At 46.7% G+C, this 24,003-nt stretch overlaps 1 protein-coding gene across 2 annotated transcripts in view; it reads right to left on the bottom strand.

Annotated features, from left to right (window-relative positions):
- The window catches only part of Usp7 (ubiquitin specific peptidase 7), a 51,036-nt gene extending 27,858 nt beyond the window's left edge, over positions 1-23,178 (bottom strand). The window contains exons 1-3 of one of the 2 annotated variants that reach the window (XM_051167240.1): positions 23,014-23,031; positions 3,157-3,261; positions 2,279-2,453 (exon numbers count right to left, since the gene is read on the bottom strand). Coding sequence is in view for 1 of the 2 variants with exons in the window: in XM_051167239.1 (XP_051023196.1) it covers positions 3,157-3,261; positions 23,014-23,092 (184 nt within the window). In the remaining variant the exon portion in view is untranslated. Of the gene's footprint in view, positions 1-2,278; positions 2,454-3,156; positions 3,262-23,013 lie in introns of both variants that reach the window. The other variant, XM_051167239.1, reaches the window with a different exon arrangement.
- Between the last annotated feature and the right edge of the window lie 825 nt (positions 23,179-24,003).

The following is a 24,003-nucleotide window of genomic DNA, read 5'->3' as shown; positions in this document are numbered from 1 at the left end:
TCAGATACATTTTATACTCACAAAAATTGAAGCATACTATAAATTATTTTGTTCTTTCATGCCACATCAGTCAGATCCCAAATTATTCTTTAAAATATTTAAATATTAAGAAAAAAAAAAAACACTTGGGAAATTTACATTAACGCCTAATTCTTTCAAAGGGAACCTGGCACAGTCTATGGTTCCTACTTCATCTGTCTGCTTTGTTGCACGCCACACCGGCTTTCTGTGTTATACTGAAGGCACATTCTTAGAACAGGCTAAGGAAGTTGAAACTTCTTATGAATAACTTGGGGGCTGGGATACAATCCATTTGTAGCGTCTATAGTTGACATAAGTTGATGTTCACACCAGTAGGACATATAAGAATTTATAACTGCCAAATGAAAGACCTAAAAGAAACCTGAACCCTTTTTATGACACTAAAAGCAGGGAATTACATGAGACTGACTGACTGACCTAAAAATGGTCTTTGCCCAAGAATTGATGCAGTTGTACATGGGAACCAACACACTTTAAAAAAAAAAAAAAAAAAAAAAAAAAAAAAAAAGCTGTGAGTTTAAGTATTTCATTTGTTTTCTGCTTTTTGTTTTTTAAATGCACAAGGAATCAACATGAAGGACACAGAACCCTATCTGCTCATATCATTCAAATGAGACAGCCCAAGATACCTGCTTCTTTTTCTAAATAGCACACTAGACTTCCATTCAGCCAGACTCCTTGATAATGGACAGGCATCAATCCTGCCACAGAAACTGGAGCAGAAGCTGTACTGCCCGCCCCAAAGCACCACGCTCACTATCTTATCTGCCCAGAGCAATGCCAATGGGCTGGCCTGGGATTCAATTTTGTAGAGAAAGCATATGAAGGTAGGACATTGCAGACCTCTGAAGGGACAAATTTCTCTAGCTCTAGAGGAATGTTTTCTCAACCCTTCTTACATATTCGTCATTCTAATACAAACCTTGCCAAATCAGTTAATCTGAAGAAATGAGTAGTTCCCAGATGCTACACTTTAACTTAGCTCTCTATCTAGATCGTCACAACCCATGTGTTTGCTCTAAAACTTCTCTTAGTCATCTAAGGGAAAACCACGCCCGAGGAAATAGAGTAAGTGTAAGAAAGTAGCTCTGAGACATGCCCATCCCATTAGTCTGTTAACAAGATTTTTACAGTGTTCTTTGTCAACTATGTTCTCCGTTAATGTCTGCACTGCCAAGCTATCCAAGTTCTTACACAAGAGATGGCTCTTACTAAGAAAGACCCTCCAGTAAAGTCACTAAGCATTTGCTTACAAATTGGCCTAAACCGGTGGGTTTTTTTTTTTAATCATATGTACTAATTTGATGTGTTTTAAAAAGATTTAGTAAGTAAAGGGGTTCAAAGCCAGAGTCTGGGGAGTCCTTGAGGAAACCCCTTGTAGAAGGCAATTTGGGCATGGACAGCTGAGGCATACATTACGCAGAGCTCCTCAACCTTTCCATGGTTCTGGCACTGGCCACATGACACATACAACCTCCATCAGTGTTTCACAATCACATTACCTCTGGAAGAGGTCACCCTAAGATCTGCTCCAGAAGCAGAGCCCCACCCTCCTGTGCCTTGCCATGCAGTCAACAGGCTTAGGGGCCGAGCCATCACTAAAGATAATTCCAACGCAAAACCAAGAGGACTGCTCTGCTTCTTCCATCTGAGATCCCAACCTGGGGCACTGGTACTTTCAGCTCTTACAATGCAGCATGAGCATCAGCACTAAGAACTCAGTACTATTTGCTCCAAAGTAAGAGAATGCTCGCTCATAACCTCTTAACCATGGTTCTCAACCTAGGCGCCTAGGCCCCCAGGAGACTTTGGCAATGTCAGGAGACATCTGGTTGTCTGTTGTGAATGCAGGTAGGAAGTGGGTAGGGTTAAGAGGGAAACACTGGCCTCTTCTAATACACACAATAACCCACTGCCTCAAAGCTGCATCTATGTCTCCCAGACACTCCTAATAAGAGAAATTGCTTAAAACAAACTGCACTGGGAGACCTGAGAGGGTGGGCTTGGCTACTGCTCTACATACAACTCAAGCTGACCCCAAATGCACATCTGGCACCTCCGCCTGGCCACTTTCCCAAATGTACTCTCTGAAACGTTCCTGGCATCTCTGGTGTCCAAAGTAAAACCAAAAGCCCAATAACCAATGAGTCCACACCCACACCGATGCCCTTCATCTACAGTGGAAAGCGCACTCCACGGGGAACAAAGCAGCGGGGTGTGGCCCACGCCTCTTTACCTTCCTCAGAAATTGCCTCAGCCAGCTGCCAGGGGTAAACCGCACTGTGAGAGAACTCTCAACTGCGGCTGCAGTTTCGCATGGAGGCTGAACTTTTGGCAGGAGGTCTGAACAGCAGTCCTTCTGGTGGTGCAGCCCGTGCCTGATGGTTTCTTTCAACTGCCCCGTTACTCCCCTGGGAAGGACACAACCCTCATGAGGATTGATGGACATGCTTGTACAGAACATGGTTTCATATTACACTGCAAGATTCCAGGGGCTGCATGAAATTACTGGCTGCTCCCTTCTCAGGACTTTGACTTGCAAATGTTTACATCTCTTAAGATGATATATTATAAAGAAGATTTCTCAAAAGAAAAGTGATTCCCTGACACAAAATGCCCATGCATATACATATGCATATGCTTTTCCACATGGAAGCTACAGAGAAGAGTGAGTGGAGGAAGTATAGGGCCCAACGCTTGGCTCTCGCTTCATACCTAACAGGAGTTGAGAGGTGTTCTCAATCTGTAGTGGGCTAATAAGACACTCAAGTGGGAATGCAGTGGAAACTAAATCCCAATGCCTGGAAGTATCTTGCTGCAAACAAGTGGGAAAAGAAACTCTCCCTAGCACCCTGGTGCTAACAGTGGCTGGAGACCTGTGGGTATGAGCAGACACCCACTCCCTACAAACCTCTGGATTTGAACCCCTTGCCTAGACTCAGGAGAGAAGCAACTTACCTTGAAATTCAAATCAAAAGTAGGATCCTAAATGGCCCGCAGATATAACCTCCTAAAAACTAACTACTCTAAGGGCTACAAAGTACTCCAGGAAAAATTCGATGGCCTGTGTTTCTGACAGCACTCCACGGCTGTGAGTAAGTGAGCGGTACTTACCATCCTCCATGTCCTCCTCTGCATTGCTGTGCCCATCGCTCAGGGCCACATTCCCATTGATGACAGGGTTCTGAGTAATTCTTGGTGGGTCATCTGTATCTCCAGCTTTAAGGAAAAATAAGAAACTTGTGAGTTCATCTTCATAGTTGAACTAGAGGAGTAAGAATATAGTTACCCTTTTGATAAATTTGTAGTCAGTAAATTCTAACTGTACCATGACTCTTATATTTACTAATATAAGTTTTCAAAGCTTGACAGCAGATGAATACTGGCCATTATACATGATAATTGCTCCATCTGTAATTAATAAAAATTAATAAAAAAAAACCTATTCTGTGTATATATATATATGATGCTTATGTATATCATTTCTTATTTACTCTTATTCTGCAAAGGCTAACGAACTTATATTTAAGAACCTTCGTTTTGCAGTAAGCTTCCTAATAATTAAAAGTTAACCCTCTAGGGTAGGACTATAGATCTTTAGGAGAGCTCTTGCCCAGCATGCACAAAAAATTCCTAGGTCCCACACTTAGTACCAAGAAAGCAATAAAACTTAACCCAGGAATGAAAAGATGGCTCAGAGGTTACGAGCATTCACTGCTTCTGCAGAGGACCCGAGTTCAGTTCCCAAAACCAACAGGGCAGCTCACAAGGGCCTGTAAGTAGCTCTTAGTAAGCAGGGATGTAAGATCCTCACCTGAACTTTGATGGTACCTGTACTCACATGTGTACGTGTACATATGTACGTACACACACACACACCTCCCTACCTTTGAATTAAAAACCTTAGCTCTTCAGACTATTTTCTTAAGTTCACTAAAAATCTGAAAACAAAATTAAGTAGGAAAACTATGGGTTGCTTTTGGGTTCATGATCATCATGCCTCCTAAATGCTGGGACTGCTACAAGTGGAGCCACCATACCTGGCCAACCCTGGATTAAACCTGCCCATTGTATACCATGCCACAACACTGAAAGAAGCAGCAGCTCAATTCCAAAAACGCTGCCCCATCTTGTCCAGGAGGCTTTGGGTTTTCCCTGCCACTCCAAATATCCAGCAGGAAATGGGCCTTACTACCAGTAGGGGACATCCTTTTCTGAATAATAAGGTAGCTGTGTGCTGGACCTTCAATTCATAGTCCCAAGTCTTACTGTCACTGGGAGACATGGTAGTTCAGGACCACGGACAGAGCCAAGTTGGTTTCCCCATTTGGCTCTCAAACTGCAGCCTGAACTTTCCAGGGCCTTATGTGGTGGAGCACACCTTTAATGCCAGCACTAGGGAGGCAAAGGCAGGCAGACTGCTGTGAGTTTGAGGCCAGCCTGGTCTACAAATAGGACAGCCAAGGCTACACAGGGAAACCCTGTCTCAGGGGGGGGAAAAGGAAAAGAAAAAAACAAAAAAAGAAAACTCTCCAACAACTCCTGTGTTATTAAGGGCTTTCCCATGTCTGTATCTCAAAACTCTCAAGATAACAAGAAGTAGGCATTCCCACCCACATTTGGACAGACAATTGGTCACTTCCAATCTCCACAAGTTAAAAAGGCTTCTTTTAAAAAAAAAAAAAGGGGGGGGGGGGGTTCTAATACACATTTGTATTAGAAAAGCTGTTTCTAGCACCGGAGAGATGGCTTAGAGGTTAAGGGCACTGACTGCTCCTCCAGGGGCCCTGAGTTCAATTCTCAGCAATCACATGGTGGTTCACGACCATCTATAATGGGCTCTGATGTCAGCTGCAGGCAGAGCATTGTATAATAAATAAATAAATATTTCAAAAAATAAAATAAAAGGCTGTTTCTTAAAAAACAAACACTTTTTAAAACTGGCCCTTTAATCTCTAAGAATCATAATCCCTTGGATAAGGGTTGGTCTTGAGGGATGTGAAATACTGGAGTTATAGTAAAGAAGGCTCTGGCTAGCCTGAAACTCACAGTCATCTCTCCCTTGGCTCTTAAATGCCAGGTGACAAAGCAACGAGAGAAGGTTTTGAATGACAAAAGCTGTGTAAGAGGCAGGAGATGGTGAGACTTTTTTTTTTTTTTTTTTTTTTAGGTGACTGAACTAGTCCAAGCTTCCTAAATAAGGAACAAGAGCTAAAAGACAAAATAAGAACTGGGTACTTCAGAACTTCTTTGACCTATACCTATTTCCCTCAAATGACATCACATCACCCTTTAAGGCTTTATGAGGTAAAACCTGACCGAGGCCTCTAAGTTTTGGGGCATGCATTAACTCTGCCTGTATTTAAAAGGGTCACAGTGTTACTTCTCCACACCTACTGTATCCATGCAAACCTCTCTGTGTAACTAAGTAGGAAGGGTTTGGCCAGTGCAACAACTCAGCCCTGGCTAAGAACCTAACCTGAGTTCCATCTCTGAAACACAGTGGAAGGAGGGGGGAACCAACGTTCAAAGTTGTCCTCTGAGCTCCACACATGCATACACAACAGCACATGTACATGTGTGCTCTGCCTGCAAGCCAATACGCTTAACACACATACACTAAAAATGTAAAGTGGGCATAGTGGCACATGCCTTTCTCCCAGCAGAGGCAGGTGGTTCTGTTTGAAGTCAACCACGGAGTCAGGAGACCCTGTCTCAAAATAAACATAGCCTAGTGGTGGTGGTGCACACCTTTAATCCCAGAACTTGGGAGGCAGAGGCAGGTAGATCTGAGTTTACAAAGCCTGGTCTACAGAGAAAGTTCTACGACAGCCAGTGCTGCAGAGAAGCCCTAATTTGAAAAATCAATCAATGAAAATAAATATCACGTATCTAAAGCTGGGAAGAGTTGTGTGCTGAAATAAGACCGTAGTGTTCCCTTCCTTGACAAACTCAAGCGTGTGAGAAGCTATTCGTATTGACCTTATGCATCTGGATCCTCATGGGAGGTTACGTGACAGTGGCTAGTCTGTTGCACACATGTGTTTGGAGGTGTCATATCCTAAGGGAATTTTCTTCAAGTATACTTAGCAATATGCCTGACTCTATCACAAATGCTTTTAAACCTGATTTGTGTCAAAATACCAACCCGACAAACCACTCTCAAAACATTCTTCTAAATACAAGCACCCAAAAACATTCTATAACTCATTAGTAACTGTGAAGACCAAGGTTTACCTTTATTAGTTCCACTGAAATCCAAGTAAGATACAAGTAAATTTAGACTGCAGCTAAAAGAGAATTTTAGATTTGTTTTCTTGCTAGGATTAAAGGCTGTTTGTTTAAATAAGATGTGCTAGATAAGAGCACTTTTCACCTTTAATCCCAGTACTCAGGAGGCAGAGGCAAGTGAAGCTCTCTGAGTTTGAGGCCAGCCTGGTCTACAGAGTGAGCTCCAGGACAGCCAAAGCTGTACATAGAGAAACACCGTGGGGAGAAATAAAAAGTGCTTTTCCAACAAATGTTCTACTGATTATAAAAATCAAGTTCAAGACACCAGCTATGGCTCCACAGGACACATCTGATCCATTGTGCCTAATGATACATTGTGTCTAAGTGAAAAAATTCCCAACTCTCAGCAATAGTTAACTGCAATGTTATGACTGAAGAGAGCCTGGTGTCAACAGCTTTTGTTCCATCACTAAAAAAAAAGGCTGAGCTACAGATGACAGATCTAAGTAATGGGCAGAACAAGTAAAACCCTGCAGCTAAAGTATTCTCCAAAGCAGTAGCCCAACTCACACCCAAATTAACCCACCACACAGGTTCAGAAAGTTGTTAAGGCTGGTGGTAATAAAATGTCAGAAGGTGCACCCTTTTTATCCCAGCACTTGGGAAGCAGAGGCAGGCAGGTTGCTGTGCGTTCGAGGCCAGACTGGTCTACAAGGCGAGTTCAGGACAGCCAAGGCTACATAGAGACACCCTGTCTTGAAAAACCAAAATAAATAAAAAGTCAAAAGGTGACTTGGTCTGTCAGGTACTAGAAAATGGGCTACTAAACTGCTTAGGCAGCGCAAATCCATCTCCCAAAGGACAGATTACCTAGTGTGTAAAGCTCTTCAAGAGCATTTAAAAATTTAAATACAGTAATTCCTGAGCCAGAATACTATACCAGAAGACTAGTCCCTTTATTGTGGAAGACACACCAGAAGAACTAGTTTACAGTACATAAAAGTGTTTTTATTCCTGGATTTTCTGTCCTACTGATTGGGTGAGTAGTTGCTCACAGGAGCAAAATGAAAAGGCCAGAAGTAGACAGTGGTTGTCTTCTCACTCCCCACTTTCTATTTTTTGAGTCAGGAATTCTAACTGAATACCTCACCTATTCTACTAGACTCATTTGGGTTAATGAGCCTACAGGATCCACTTGTCTCCACCCTCTGCTGACTTCTAGGCCTAAGCACTGGGGTTACAAGTGTTTGCGGCTTTATGTGGGCTCTAAACTCAGGTCTTCATGCTTGCTCAACAGTTTATCTGCTGAGCTCTCTCCCCAGCCCTTGGTTGGAATTTTATAAGTAATTTTATTCTAATTAGGCCAGAAATGAACCATAGTATTAATTTTTCTGACACACAACCAACGCAAATAATGAGGAATCGTCTGGTGTACAATGCCTAAAGCGGCTAGGAAAAAGGTCCCTGGGGCTGGCAGTGTAGCTCAGCGAAAAGAGTGTTAACCTAGCATGAGTGAGGTACTAGTTCAATTCTGAGCACTCCCTCCCCTCAACCTCCAAAAACTCCAACTTTCATATGCTCAGCATCTGCAGAAAATAAAGCAATCACCATTCTAAAGTATGTGTCACTCAGAAAGGGCTTATCAGTTTTCATCATTATGGGTATCAGGGTTTAATTCTGTCTGTTTATTAAAAGAACCATCACAGCTGCTTGGCTAGTTAAAGTCTAAAACTTCCTCCTCCTCAGTGAGGAGGCCTATGCTTCCATCGACTTGCATTTGTGATGTCATAACAGGACTGCCATCTCACCAAAGAACACTTACCAACCGCTATGGAAATTGATAGCACAAATTTAGCACCTCAGCCTCAATCCTGGGTAAGATATTAGAGCTCAAAGGAAGAACTTCGTGTTATCCTAAAAAGGCTAGAGCAGAAGACACATTCAACACCCCAAATAGTTACCAGAATCTGCTAACCAGAGTCTTGTGTCTATCACCACCACCATGTAGCAACCTTGGCTCCAAGTTCAGCTCTCTCTTTGAAGCCTTAAGTATCTCTCCACTCTGACTCCACTCCAGACTCAACTTGTGTAACACCCTAATAACCACCCAGTATTACAAAGCACAACACACAGAACACAAGGACCAATTCATGGGTCCCAGGCAGGTCACACAAGACAGAACTACACATCTTCCTCCCCATCATCTATCTGCATGGTTCCTCCTCCCCAAACCACAGTAAACGCAAGTCAGAATATTACATAATACAAAGGCTATCTGTAACAGAAGAGTTGGGTGGGACACAGCTGAGTGTTAACGTCTTGCCTAGAGCATTCATGAGGTCCTATCTTCAATCTCCAATAACCACAAAAGGGGGGAGAAGGAAGGTGGAGGGAGGGAGATTTTGAACGATGGGGGAGAGAAAATAAAGGAAGGAAGGAAGGCGGAATGGAGAGGGAGGGAGGGAGAGAGGGAAGGGGAAAGAGGGAGGGTAGGTGGGTATAGATCTATTACTCTGCACATATATTTTAGACTGATACTACTTAGTCTTTTGAGGGGTGAGTGGGCTATGTCAGTACTGGTCTGGAAGTCGTGAATCACCTTCTTGCCCAAGCCTGCAGTTCCCAGCCATGTCTCATGGCTCTGTAGCCCAGCAAGTCTAGGGGGCTGGAGAGGAAAGGTTCTGTCGTCCACAGCGGAGTGAATGCATAGAATCTCCAGGAGCTATACACCTCAACATTCTTTTTTTTTTTAAAGCATCCAGCAAAATTCTTGTTTTTAGATCAAAAAATATATTCCAACAACTTCATCAGTTCAGATAAGGCAAACTGACCATATGACCAGTGAGAGGACATTTATGGGAACACTAGTGAAGCCACAAAAGCAGCCTTGAGTTTGGTAAGCAGCAATAAATTAATTAAGGTCGATTCCATATCTGTGAACTGATGGAGATTTTAATCTAGGAGAGGACACCCAAGTGGAAAATAACAGGGAATTCCTTGTAGCAACTCTAACTTCTCTGTAAATCTAAATGACTCCAAAAATTTTAAATTATTAGTCCGCAAGCCTAAGAAGCCAGGAAAGGGACTAAAAGACTATTTTACCACTATACATCATATAGGGTATATCTTAGGTCTCAAAAACTGAGGAAAAAATTAAGGGTTAAAAGATGATGATATATATATATAAATGTAATTATTGGTGTGTGGGTGTTGTACAAGCCATGTTATGTGCATGTACAGTTCAGAGAACAACTCGAGTGAGTTGATTCTTTCCCATTGTGGGATCAAATGCAGGTCAGGCTAAAGCATCTTGGTGGACCCCTGAAGCATTAAGGTTCCCACACCAAACAACAAGTACACTAGAAAGCAGCAGGTGCTGGGGGGGGGGGGGGGCATGGAAATCCTTGAGTGGTGTGAAGCCCTAAGTGAATGTGTGTTGTTGATATGAGCTGGCCATGTCACTGACCACAGCCTCAGGCTCAAGGGGGGAAATGACAAATGCCCCCAACCCCACCCCAAGTAGCCCAGCTCAGAGGAATGACAAACTCTGGGTCCATGTGCATAAGTTGATACTGTGTACAGAAAATGCTCAAAATACCAACCCCATTTACAGCCTGAAGTCTGCTCCCCTACCAAGATTAGCTGTGTACCATAACCTGACTCTGTGGTTCAGCTGGGTATATATGTAAGCACCCTGCCTACCTGTATATAATAACACACTGAGCTTCTGGGATGCTGTGATTTCTCCAAAGATCCCAGTTCATCTGACCTCAGCTTTTCTGTATCTGTGTCTTTCCCCCCTCCTTCCCTCACCACTCGATTCAGGTGTGTCCCGGCTATGTTGAACATGGAGGTGGGAGAGCTTACATCTGGGCTGGAGCAAGGGCAGTGAAGAAATGTTCACAAATATTTCACTAATCAAGATCATGGTAATACAGCATGGATGGCTCTAGGAAGGATAAAACAGGAGAACAGAAAGTTTAGAAACAAAACTCCAACTGAGGCACTTAGGGATGTGACCTGGCAAGAGAACACGAGCCTGCTGTGGGCAAGGTTAAACTCATTATATACCAGGTACTTAAGTTCTCTGTAACAATCACAAGTCTTGATACGCCTGCCTCTGCCTCCCTGAATGCTGGGATAACAGGCATGCACCACTGCATCTGGCTGTATATATGCTTTGCTACATTGTGAACTGCATTAGGGCTGGGGCTCACTTGGTAGAGTGCTTGGAAGTACACATGGAAGCCTAGGTTCCATACTGGAATCACAGAGCTCAGTGGTGGGTGGTGGCCAACACTGACTGGTGAGTGAGGAGAGACAAAGGAGGGATCCTGGGCCAACCTGGACTATGAGAGTCTCAAAAAACAACACAGAGACTGTGTACTCTTTCCCTGGTTTCCCCTACTGCAAACAAAAAAACTAGGTTCTGGACCTATCTGGACCAGAAATTCTGAGCATTTACTTTTACTCAAGTGTAAATTTGTATCCTGTAGATTTATACCCACTATCAGAGAAAGCAGAAAAAAAAAAATCAATTCCAGCAGAAGGGTCATTTAAAAATAATTTTATCTAAACGCTGAGGGGTGGCAGTGCATGCCTTTAATCCCAGCCTTGCAGAGCAGAGGCTGGCAGATCTCTGTGAGGTCTCGGCCAGCCAGGTCTACAAAGCAAGTTCCAGGACAGCCAGGGCTGTTTGGTACACAGAGAAACCCTGTCTCAAAAACAACAACAACAACAACAACAACAACAACAACAACAACAAACCCCTCCCCCAGTCAGAGGCCAAAAAGGGACAGATCCCTTGCAGCTAGAATTACAGGCAGCTGGTTATAAGCTGGACAAAGTGGGAACTGGGAGACAAATTCAGGTCCTCTGAAGGAGCAGCAAGCACTCTTAACTGCTAAGCAACTTCTCCATCCTATATGTTGTCCTTTTATAGCCATAACCTGACACCATTATCCCTGGCAACAATGAATCTCTTTAAATTTTAGGCTGGCCATGGTGGTACACACCGTTAACCCGCACTTAGTGGGCAGAAGCAGTTTTGAGGCCAACCTGGGTGGTCTACAGGACAGCCAGGGCTATATAGTAAGACCCTGTCTTCAGGGAGGTAGAGTCTGGGGAGGGGTCCTCTGGTATTTCAGTGTTGCATAAATGCTATATAATATGTAACAATGTTTCTTTTCATGGCCAGAGGGGGCAAAAAGGGGACATTGTGTGACTATTCTTCTGCCGATCTGTGAGTTTTACAAATAAAGCTCCCAAGAGCATTTCTGTCCAGATCTACTATTTTTATTTTGAGATTTTGAAAGCTGACAGTTCTTAAAAGCTAGTATCATGGCCAGGCATGGAGGCACATACCTTTAATCCCAGCACTCAGGAAGGCAGAGGCAGGTTGATTTCTATGAGTTGAAAGCCAGAGGCCAGCCTAGTCAACAAAGCAAGTCAGGCAGAGCTCTTGTTACAGAGCAACCCTTTCTCACAAAGAAAGCAGTGAGGTGAGCAAGCCCTGGTGAGAACAATCTACAGCAGGTGGATGGAGCAAGCCACAAAAGGAACAGAACAAGGGCTATGCAAAATAAAGGGCAAGGGGGGGAGGAACCAGGACCTCCAAGACCAAAGTGAACCCCATCACATTCTAGGAGCTCTCTCCCCAGCAGGTTTCCCAGTGGACCAAGAGGAAGCCACTTACACTAAAGCCCTGACAGAAGAGCCCACAGTAAAGAATGAAGTAGTCAGTACTCAGTAGTTGGCCCTCTCTCTCCTGGTCATCCCAAGCAAGAGAAAGCCCTTCCAAGATAATAGCTCTACAAAAATCTAGATGAAAACTAACTAGCGTGAGCCTTCCCAGGGAGACCTCTATTTGATGTATATTCCAGTCAGCCTACTAATACTTCATCTCACTGGCAATAAGATTGTCTCAACTGACCTCATGACGCTAGAGTGGTCTGATTTGAGTTTTTGCATTGGGTATGTAGCTCAGGCAACCATCTGATAAAATTAGGAAACCCATTTCAGGGGCCAGTGCCCACACAAGTTTAAGGCAGTGGAGCCTGAAAGCTAGAAATAGGCTGCATTTTACAGAACAACAGCTCTATGGTCTAAAGGAACCCTGACTTAAATTAGTTACATGAAAATGAAGCCCCAGCCAGGCATGATGGTGCATGTCTTTAATCCCAACACTTGGGAGGCAGAGGCAGGCGGATCTCTGCTTGAGTTCAAGGCCAGCCAGGCCTACAAACCAAGTCCAGGGCAGCCAAGGATACACAGAGAAATCCTGTCTCAAAACAAACAAAGTGTAAGCACATGTGCATGGGCGCGCGCGTGTACGCGCACACACACACACACACACACACAGCTGTTATGAAATGATGAGCACCCACAGTCTCTCCATATACAACTACATAGATCCTAGAGTGGTTTCCTTTGGGGATGATTTATTCAACATCAAAATCATATTCGAATATGCTTCTGATTACCAAGAGTAATCAGGCCACCAAGATGGCTCCGTGGGTAATACATTCAATGGGAAGAGAACTTACTTGTGGAATTTGTCCTCTGACCTCCACATATATCATACACACACACACACACACACACACACACACACACACACAGAAAACAGTAATAACTGATAAAGTGATCTACCACAGTTTTGCACTGTGCTTGGCTCCCCTCCTTCCTGGCCCACCCCGACAGGGTTTCTCTGTATAGCCTTGGCTGCCATGGACTCTTTTTGTAGACCAGGCTGGCCTCAAACTCACGGAGATCCATCTGCCTCTGCCTCTGCCTCTGCTTCTGCCTCCCTGACTGCTAGGATTACAGGCCTGCACCACCAGGAGCTTGCTAATGCAGAAAAACTATTCAGCCTGGAAGTTCCTATTTCCACTTCCCCTGTACTAGGATTACAGGTGTGCACAGCTGCAGCTGGATTTTTAACATGGGCACTGAGGATGTGAACACAGATCCTCATGCTTTCCAGGACAAATAGTGACTGAGCCATCTCCCCACACCCTCAGCCCTAATTTCTATGTGACACTCCACACAAGGGGGAAAACACACACACACACACACACACACACACACACACACACACACACACACACACTACCACCGCCGCCGCACCTAATTTCAGGAGCTGAATGAGCGACTTCACATCTCTTGAGCTACCCGCTGATGATGTCCCGACTGTCCACCACATTGTGCTTAGTGAACCTCAGTGCAGTTTCCCCGAGGGTTCCAAAGCATTGCATCCATTCAACATCCACATACTGCTTCCAATTCATCTCAGATCTTTCCGGTTTCCTCTCTGCTGGAGCCAACTTCCCAAACTTCTAGAGGTCGAAAGTATGAAGTGGATTTCCCTGCCTACAGTAAAGGTGTGGCTGGCCCATGTTCCACATGTGTCCCTGCCTTTTTCCAGCTTCCTGAAGCCACCTGATTACATTCTTGAATCTTGAATTCCTTTTGCATCCAAGGACCCTGGCAACTCACTAAGCCCACTGAACAATGTAGTATGGTCCCATTGGGGGCCTTGAATCTAATCACATCTGTAAAAGGGATCTTGCCACATTGACAAGTTTACTGGCCCTGTGGATTAAAAAGAATATCTTTGGGCCTGGAGAGATGGCTCAGAAGTTAAGAGCACTGAGATATCTTTGAGAGGAGGGAAACATTGCTTTGCTTACTATGAACTCTAAGCCCTAGTCAGAGAGTCGGAAATACCGAATGCCTTCCCCTCTGGTCACACTAGCGCTTCTTTTAGGCTCATCTGTGAAGCCTCCCCTGATCCATCCCTTCCCAAAGGAGGTCATCTCTTTCACTCCCCAAGTTCCCCATCCGCACTCCACAGGACACTGCACGCTCATGCCTACACAGTCCCTTCACAACACTGCGCCTGCCACCTACAAATATTTCCTCTAAAACACCATACTTTCTATATGTATTTATTTTGTTTGCTTGCTTGGTTTATTCTTCTTGTTACTTAATAGTGTCCCTTTACAATCCTGGCTGTCCCGGAACTCATTATGTAGACCAGGCTAGCACTTTCACAGATCTGCCTGCCTACCAATTGCTGGAATTAAAGGTTTGCTCCAGGCTAACCCTACTTCAGTATTTATTTTTCCAAATTTTGTTCACTCTGATACAATTGCTGAAATGTAATCTTATGCTTGCTTAACTTGCTAATAAACTGCATTATATAACAGTTTATATACAATAATTATATAATAAATGTGTTTATGACCACTTTAGTTAATTCTGATGCATTTTTAACCGCATTATCCACAGCACTAGAAAACTTTAAAAAAACAAAAAACCAGCAACAAAGCTTGACCCTTCACATTCTGATACAGCTGCTCTGCGGAATTAAGAGACCCATTTATGCATGAATTTTCATCACTTTCATTCATTCTACTTTTCTGGGTTATTTATTGCCTACCATTCACCATGATTTTGATATCATGGGAAACATCTAAGCAAGAATCCAGTCCCATCAAGTTGATTAGGCCAATACTGGCGACAGGGCTGTGTTGTGTTGTGTTCTACACGTACATTCCCCATTATTTTGACACACAGGCTATCAACACTTGAAAATCTCTAACTTCGATCACCATAAGATGCTGTGCATAGCTAACAGTATGTGGTTAGACTTTTCTTTTTTTAAAGATTTATTATATATACAGTGCTCTGCCTGAATGGCAGAAGAGGGCATTCGATCACATTATAGATGGCTGTGATCCACCATGTGGTTGCTGGGAAGAGCAGTCAGTGCTCCTAACCTCTGAGCCCTTTCTCTTTAGCCTATGTGGTAAGACTCTTCTGGGCGTGGTGGCGCACACCTTTAATCCCAGCACCCAGGAGGCAGAGGCAGGTGGATCTCTTGTGAGTTCAAGACCAGCCTGGTCTAGAAAGCGAGTCCAGGACAGCCAAGGGACAACACAGAGAAACTCTGTCTCAAAGGGGGGGAGGGATGATCTATTTTAACACTTATACCACTCTTTGTCACCATATAAAAATGGAAACTGGATGTTATGGCACATGCTTATCCCAGATTGAGTGCTAAGGGTTCAAGGCCTGCCTGTCTACAGAGCAAGACCCTGTTTCAAAATTTAAAGTGTAAAGCCAAGTTTGTTCTCATCATTAGCAGCAGCAAGAGGCTTAGAGCTAAGAGCACCTCAAACCCCACTTCACCATCTACATAAGAACATTTTAAAGGTCTGTAAGTGCCTAAACTCATTTCCCTTTACCTTTAGTTCTTAGAATGGGGAGAGGGGGGGTGGAGATTCACTTGGGGGGAAATTCTTTTGTTTGTTTTTAAAGGCAGGGGTTCTCTGTGTAGCCTTGGCTATCTTGGACTTGCTTTTTAGACAAGGTTGGCCTTAAACTCACAGATCTCTGCCTGCCTCTGCCTCCCAAGTGCTGGGATTACAGTCGTGTACCACTGCATCTGGCTTTGGGGGAAGTATCTAAAATAGCTGTAAAATAGTAATAAGACTATTTGGTGTGTTGGTACACACTTGCAATCTCAGCCCTGAAGGCTGAAGCAGGAGAACTGCCTCTCTAGCCACTCTAACATTCATTCCCGCCAACACAAACACACACAAAACAGTAAAAATTTTCAAACATTTAAATCAAGGCCAGCGAAGACAGTTCAATGTGTAAAGACAGGTGCCATATACAAACCTGGCATCCCAAAATCCATACAAGTAAGCATTAGACCAATTCCATAAGTTTATCCTCTGACCTATATATGGATGACACAGTATGCATACTCACACACGTACTAATAATTTCTGAAAATACAAAACAATCAGGGACAGTGGCACACATCTTTAATCCCAGTAACAAAGCAAAGGCAAGTGTGCCCAGCCTGGTCTACATAGCAAGTTCCAGGCCAGTTGGGACTACATAGAAACCTTACCCAAATAAATAAAATAGATAAATAAATAGCCAAAGTGGGGGAGAACCAGCAACAAGCGTTTAGGAATGTTTTTCACTGCTCTATTGACTTGATAAAAGAGTCTCCTGTGAATTCACATGACCTAAAAACCAGAAGAGGTAAGGAAGTCCACAGGACCCACCCTACCCTACCCCCTAAAGAAAGGCGCTTGCCTAAATTGGTATACACATGCCAAGTGCTACATGTTTTTGTTTTAAAAGAGAAATTACTGGGGTCAATTAAGAGTCTTCAAATGAGTTGGGTGTGGTGGCACACATCCCCAGTACTCAGGAGGCAGAGGCAGGGAGATCTCTTGAGTTCTAGGCCAACCTGATCTACAAAGGCCGTCTAGGACAGCCAAGGCTACACAGAGAAACCCTTTCTCAAATATTGGGGGGGGGGGAGCGGGGGGCGCGCACGAGCGCCAGTGCCAGCCTTCAAATGTAACTTATTCCCCAAAGTGATTGATGAAACAGACTTGCAACCCAGGCAGTGGCCACAGCCACTTTCTAGGGGGCTTGTAGGTGGCAGGTTTGCTCAGCCTACATATTTAGAGCAGTAGCGTGCTTTTTCTTAGGTGATGCTTAACTGTTTCTTAACTGTTGCTTAAGCTACAGTGGGTGACAGAAGGATCAGCTTACCACCCAAATACCTGTGGCTACACCTAGGGTGTCACTATTCCAGAGAAGCCACCCTATGGAATTCATTCAGCACTCTACAAGCAGCTGACCTTCCTAAGTAACATGACACCAACATGAGGGTCTGCTTCCAGCATAGGATGTCAGGGAACCTTAGCCACTGGAATAGAATCAGAACAAAGGGCCCCGAGTTTTACTAGTCTGCAGCAAGCAGGAGAATCACAGTCATCTGAAAGAATGAAAACCCACCCATAAGCTTGAGACAGCACACTGGCTAGTTCCCAGGTCTTGGGTACCAATGAATTTGCAGCTCCTGTCAATCAGATAGCATGAGTGGCTTAGCAGGACACCTGGGCATCTAGCTATCAACAACTATGACTCAGTAGTGATCTCCACCCCTTAGGAGCTGAGCTAAGAATTCAATTCACAAAACACAGGAAGGCCACAGCTGTCGCCAGCCTTGACCACAGACTACCTTGGTACTCACTGCCATTCCAGCACGTGTACTGTTTCTCAGGATCGGGGTGCTCCTGGGCATCCCTCTTTCCTTCCTGTCTGGATCATTGCTAGTGTCACTCTGAGCATCCATCATTGCAGTTCAGGGCTGTGTAATGCCCTAAGAAACTCGGGAGATGACTTTCCACTAAGCTTCAATCCCCAGCCTTCTGCCTCAGGTCTGCTTCTCATCAATAATTTCAACTGCCTGGTTTTCTGTTGGCTACCGTGTAAAGTTTCTAGAAAAACAGCAGGACTGCCTTGTCTGTGCATCATGCTTGAAAACAATCCTTCCAACTTTATTAAGTCCAAATTAATTCACAGCACGTACTTTATGAAGCAGGTGACATTTAACACTTGTCACTGTCAAGAAATACCCTGTTACAACCTTGTTCTCCAGAGTTCTACTCCTACTTGGAGAATAGGCAGCAATATCCAGGCTAAGTATTACTCTTCTAAAAACAAGTAAAAGCAGTAACAAAAGTAAACTTAGGGACTGGTAAAAGCCTTCAATAGACCTTATGAAGGGCTAGAAAGGCTCTGGTGGACACTGAGGGAGCAGGAAAGTCTGTTTCTCTATGTAACTTCCAATAAAAGGCAACGAGAGAGTCAGCAGCTCTCACAGCATTATTGCTTATGGCTGCTGCACCCTCTTGCACAAGGAGAGGGCATGTCCTGCCAGCCACCAGCTTTCTGCACTACTCACCAGACTAAGCCCCTTGAAAACTGTAGCTCCTGCAGTTCTCCAGTAATCCAAAGGAGCCTGAGATGGTCATGTTCCAAGCAAACAACCCAGTGGTACACAAATAGCTAGCCCTGTGGTTCCTCTCCAAGGGATGTGACTGAGATGACCTGCAAAGCTTTAGGAACACTGACATCCAAATGGAGACAAACTGGAAATTTCAGTATATAGCCTATGCCTACCTAGAACTTGTGAGTCTCTTGCCTCTGCCTCCCAAATGCTAGCTAGCATTACAAGTGCCACTTGTCCAGCTCTCGTTAGTGTTATGCACCACTTTCCTAGAGCAGCTTTCCTTCCTTTTTATAGCACAGGGGTAATAGTTCCATAGGTAGCCAATTTTTGCAGTAACAGACCATAAAGAGGGGTACTACAAAGTCCCAACAAGGGCCCCATTTAAGATGGTGCCTGGAGAGGCAGGTGTGGTGGTGTACACCTTTCATCCCAGCACGTGAGAGGCAGATGTCTGTGAGTGAGGCCGGCCTGGTCTGCAAAGAGAATTCCAGGATAGCCAGGGCTATTATATAGAGAAACCCTGTCTCAAGGGAAAAAAAGATGGACCCAGAAAAGAATTAGGCTACCTCCTAAGCCTGGAGGCCAGGTGACCCGTCTTCCCTGCTGCCAAAGACTTGATGACTAGGAATAGCGCTACAGACATAAATCATCTGTATGTTGGTGCGCACCTGTAATCCCAGCGCTCAGGAGGTAGCCAAAACAGGTTCAGGGTATTCTAGTCCAGCCTGTGCTACACTTAGACCTGTCTCAAAGCAATGAAAAAGATTAAATCAGAAAAGGCCATCAAGATGCCAGACCTTCAGACCTCCAGGCAATTTACTCAGCCCCTGTGATTCATTTAGTTTTCTCCTTTCTAAAAAAAAAAAACCTTTAGCTCTATATCCTTATCATGAGCCAAGTTAACTGGCCATGGTATCTGTCGTACACACCTGCGGTCCCAGCACTTAGGAGGTAAAGGCAGGAGCAGCAGAATTCTGATCAAGATCAATCTCAGCTGCATGAAACCCCATCTCAAAATACGTATGAGGAAAGCTGAGGTCTAACTTAGCCAGACTGGCTCTGTGAAATCTTGGAGTTGATCCTCCATACATAAAGAATGAGACCAATCCACCCAGGGGTTCAGGAATAACACTGCCTAAACTGATAGTGGCCCTCCCCACCCCATTCTGCCAAGACAGAGCTGCAAGCAGGCAGGCATTTCTGTATGCCTCACCCGTGCTGTTTCCTCACCTCAGTCTGCCCACAACATTCAGTGCACACCTATGGCTCTACCTTGTGCCTCCTGTGACATGCCTGGTACAATGGTTTCAGTACAACCTTGACAGATAATGCATGACCTCTTTTTCTCAGGATGTAGAAACTGAGGCATCAATAGCTTAAGCAAAAGGCAGGAGGCCACATAGCAACTAAACACAAAATCACAATACGACCTTAGCCAATTCTGCCATAATACTGCCCAGTTAGTGAAGTAACTAAACGACCTCCCTGTCCAAAGAAACAATTTGGAAGGAAAAACATGGATTGTGGAGGACAAACTAACCATCCGGTAGGCAGGCTAAAAGGAGTAACTCTGCAACAACCAAACCTGACTAGCTGTCATCAGAGGGGCAGTTCTGGCCTGGCCTAATTGTCCTCTACTGGGTTCTCTGAGCTGACACTCTGTAAACTCTACTAAGAATTCTCCCACTGGGGTTGGAGCAATGGCTCAGCAGATAAGAACACTGGATGGTCTTCCAGGGGACCTGGGTTCAAGTCCCAGCATCCACATGGCAGCTCACAACTGTAACTCCAGAGGATCTGCGTCCTCACAGACATACATGCAGGCAGCTCACAACTCCAGTTCCAGGGGACCTGGCATCCTCACCTAGACATATATGCAGGCAAACCACTAACGCATATAAAATTTCAAAAGGGGTAAGAGGCTGGAGAGATGGCTCAGGGGACTAGGGTTCAATTTCCAGGACCCACATGGCAGCTCACACTGTAACTCCAAAGGATCTGGCATCCTCACACAGACAGACATGCAGGTAGAACACCAATGCACATAAAATAAAAATAAATAAATGTTCAAAAAAAAAAACTCTTCCACCAACCAAAGCCTACAAAAGGAAGGAGATTAGCTTCACAGGCTCAGTTCATTAGCGCACCATCTGCAAGGAGCCTTATTTTAGGAAGAAAGCTGCACAGCCCATCTATGTGGTGGGCATGTTCAAGAACTCACCTTCCATTCATAAACATGCAAAAAAGATGTCTTGAATCTCCATCTACCACACAGAAAAAGGAGCCACCACTGCCAACCCCCGCAACAGGACACACAAACAGACCGACTGTCACCAGTCTTATATGTAAGCCACCTCTTCAGATTATGGACCACTGAAACTAGACAGTAAATAAACTGTCAAATTCATCCCCAGTCAGATGTACTGGGCCGGGGCCCTGCTTCCACCGCCCAACAGGAAGCAGGACAAGGTGTTTTTCAGGCCCTACAAGAAAGCAGGCCTGTGGTTACAACACAAGTAAACTGTCCCTCATTTTCTCTCTCCCTATACTTTTCCCTTCCTAACTTTCCTCACCACTCATAATAGGACATCTTAAAAATAACCAACTCTCTAGTGGATGTGCAAGTACTGTGCAGAGGTCAATCGAAAAACAAATGTAACTCCAACAAAGTAAGGCAGGAGGGCAGCAAACTTGCCCTGACCTATTGACAGGAGGGAAAAAAAACACCAACAGAACCAGTCTCCCAGCCTCCCTCTCCATCGAAACCACCCTGCCCCTGGGGGGCGGCAGACAGGATGCACCTCACAAAGCCTTCCTCCCAAAGTTGGTCAGAACCTTCACACCCTCCAACTGCTGGCTGTGTAGTGGGAAGGTTAAAATAGACGGCCTAACACACACACACACACACACACACACACACACACACACACACACACACACCCCTGTGGCCACCCAACCACTAGTGGGAAGGTTAAAATAGACGGCCTAACGGCCTAACACACACACACACACACACACACACACACACACACACACCCCCTGTGGCCACCCAACCACACCAAAGTACTACTAGCTCTAGCCCTGTAAGACTGCATTTCCTGGAGAATTAGAGCCAGAAGAGTAAAACTGAAATCCATAGCATCCATTAACCACTAAAACTATGTTAACTCACAAATGTAAACGTTGATAGGAAAAGAAAGCTTCATGGAAAGCACACATGAAGCCTGGGATTTGACAGGGTGAAAACCTGACATCTTCTACCACCTTGTCTCTTAGCAAAGCTTTTGAAACTTTTCCACATAGGCATTTTTCAGACACTGTATCAGAAATAAACTGTCCGGTGATGGCCAATTTCTTCTCACCAGTATACACACGGCCCTTGACAAGCAGTTATGACAACTTTCTTGGGAAACAGGTATGCTCACACTGAGTTCTTTTTATTCCACCTGATGCTATTTGAAAAGCAAGTGCAAATACAATTCTCCACTTTAGGTGTGCATGATGTATAGCATAAAAAGAATACATTATTTATTCTCTCTGCAATGAGTCCCATCAGCTATCTGATTTAATCACACATGCCAGACACTCTGAAATGACTGCCTTGCTGAGGCCAAGAGAAACAGCCTAGTCCTTGGCATGAACTCAGCTCTCTGTCACCCCCTCCCCGTTCCCGCCATTGATAAGACCTACTGGAAAGGGCCTTTTTCATCTGCAGCATGGTCAGGCAATTGTTTAACAGACCCCACTGATCAGCATCAAGTTATTCACAGGGGAATCATGGGTCATCCCAGAGTATGCAGCATCCCACAGAACTATAAATACGGTTTTACCCAACTTCCTAAGGGCCTCCATTCATTTAAGAAAGCCACTATCTCTTGTTGAAAATATAAGTAAGCCACTTAATGGTCCATTCGAATACCCTTCACTAAGAGTCCTGCCTCCCCCACCCCTTAAGGCTAAGGGAACACACTTTTTTTTTTTTGAGTTTGTCCTAAGTACCAAGTCCAAACAAAAAACAAAAGTGTTAGACAGGGACCAACACAGCATGGGATCCCCAAGTCGGAGACCCTTCCCTTGACCGAGTTTCTACACCAAACCCTGATAGCCAAACTCCTCTTATCTACAAACAGTGTAATATTTAGTACCAAGATTAAACTCCTGCCGCACGGGTAGAAAACGTAGTTGCCTCCAGAGTCTAGTTTGATTCTGCCGTAGGCAGCCATGTGTGTCGGAACTCTCAAGCACACACTCAGCGGGATGTTGGCGGCACCACCTACAGCTAGGTAGCCAAACTCCTCCACAAGCTTATAAACTAGGTAACTTATAAACTAGGCAAACCTGAGAGCGCGCGCTACCAGGCAGTCCAAAGGCTGAGGACAGCTGCGCGCCTCGCAGGTGTCTTCGCAATTAAGCGCGACGCCTAGGCAGCGCACTCAGAAGTTATTTGGGGGCGGGAGGATCTCCGGGGGCGCGCTCAGCAGCAGGTGCAGGTGAACCCCGCGTACCCGCCCCCACCCCCCTAGGACCTCAGCGGCCGGGGAGCAGGCCCAACCAGCCAGGCCGGAGCCACACACACCCCGGAAAGGGGACGGTCGCCGGGGCCCGCCTCCCGACCTGGGTGCCTGGAGCCAGCAGCACACCTCGGTCCTAATTTACGACTCCGGCGCTTTGTGCCCAGCAGGCCGTGCGCTGCACAATACGCGATCTCCGGGGTCCGGGCCACCCCCCGCCGAACCGCATGACTGTGCAGCCCGGGCCGGACCGGGCCGGGCCGGGCAGGGCAGGGCAGGAGCGCTGGCCCCGGTCCGGCCGAGCGAGAGCCCGGCCTGGTTAAAGATGGCGAGCCCCTCGCGTGGCTCCCGCGGCCGCCCGAGCCACAATGAAAGCGCCGGCCCCGCCGCGGCCCTCACCTTCCATCTCCATGTCCTCGGGCTCGCTCAGCTGCTGCTCGCCCGCTTTCTGCTGCTGCTGCTGCTGTTGGTGGTTCATGTCGGCCGCGGCCTGGGCCTCGCCTGCGGCCGGAGGCCCGGGCTGCGAGCCCGGCGGGCGGGCGCCTGCTAACCGAGGAGGAGGAGGCGGCGGCGGCGGCGGCGGCGGCGGCGGCGGGGCGGCCTCCTCCTCTTCCTCCCGCGCGTCGTCGGCGGCGGCCCCGGGGCGGCCCGCGGCGGGCGGCGGCGGCGGCGGCAGGGAGACGCGCACGTACTTGCTCGCGATTCGCCCAATCTCGGCGCCGAGGCGGACGGGCGGCCGGCGGGCCGGGCCGGGGGGCCTCCTCTCTCGCTGCGGCCGCCGCTGCCGCCGCCGCCGCCGCAGGGCCCGCCTCCCGCCGCCGGGGCTGGGGCTGCGGGGCCGCGGGCCGGCCGGGGGCGGAGGGCGGCCGGGCGGGGGCCGCGGAGTCAGCCCCGCCTCGGGCCGGGCGCGGAAGGCTGGAGGCCCGGCGGGCCGCGGCGAGCCTGCGGGCCCGGGTGCGGGTTGCGGCGGTGGCTGCTGAGGCTGCGCGGGCGGATGACGGGCCGGTCGCGCTCGGGGCGCTGAGGCCTCCGCCTCCTCCTCCTCCTCCTCGGCGGCGGCGGCGGCGGCGGGGGCTCCGGCAGCGGACGCGGCGCCGGGCGGCTCGGCTCGGCTCAGCTCGCTCTCAAAATGGCGGCGGCGTGAAATGTCACATCCGCATGGGGGGCGAGAGCGGGGCGAGCGAGACGAGGGCGGGCGGCGGGCGGAGCGGAAGGCGGAGCGGAAGGCGGAGCAGAGAGCGGCCCGCCCGCCGGGCGGAGGAACGCCCGCCCTGCGCAGCGCGGCGGCCCCGCGCGCCGCTCGCCAAGCCCGCCGCCCGCCCTGCTGGAGCCGAGGCGCCGGGGTTCCCCCTCAGCGAGGCGGCATAGCGCAGAGCCCGCCGAGGGGAG

This window comes from Acomys russatus, chromosome 25, assembly GCF_903995435.1.
Source record: "Acomys russatus chromosome 25, mAcoRus1.1, whole genome shotgun sequence".
Taxonomy (NCBI): domain Eukaryota; kingdom Metazoa; phylum Chordata; class Mammalia; order Rodentia; family Muridae; genus Acomys; species Acomys russatus.
This window is presented reverse-complemented; position numbering and strand designations above follow the sequence as displayed.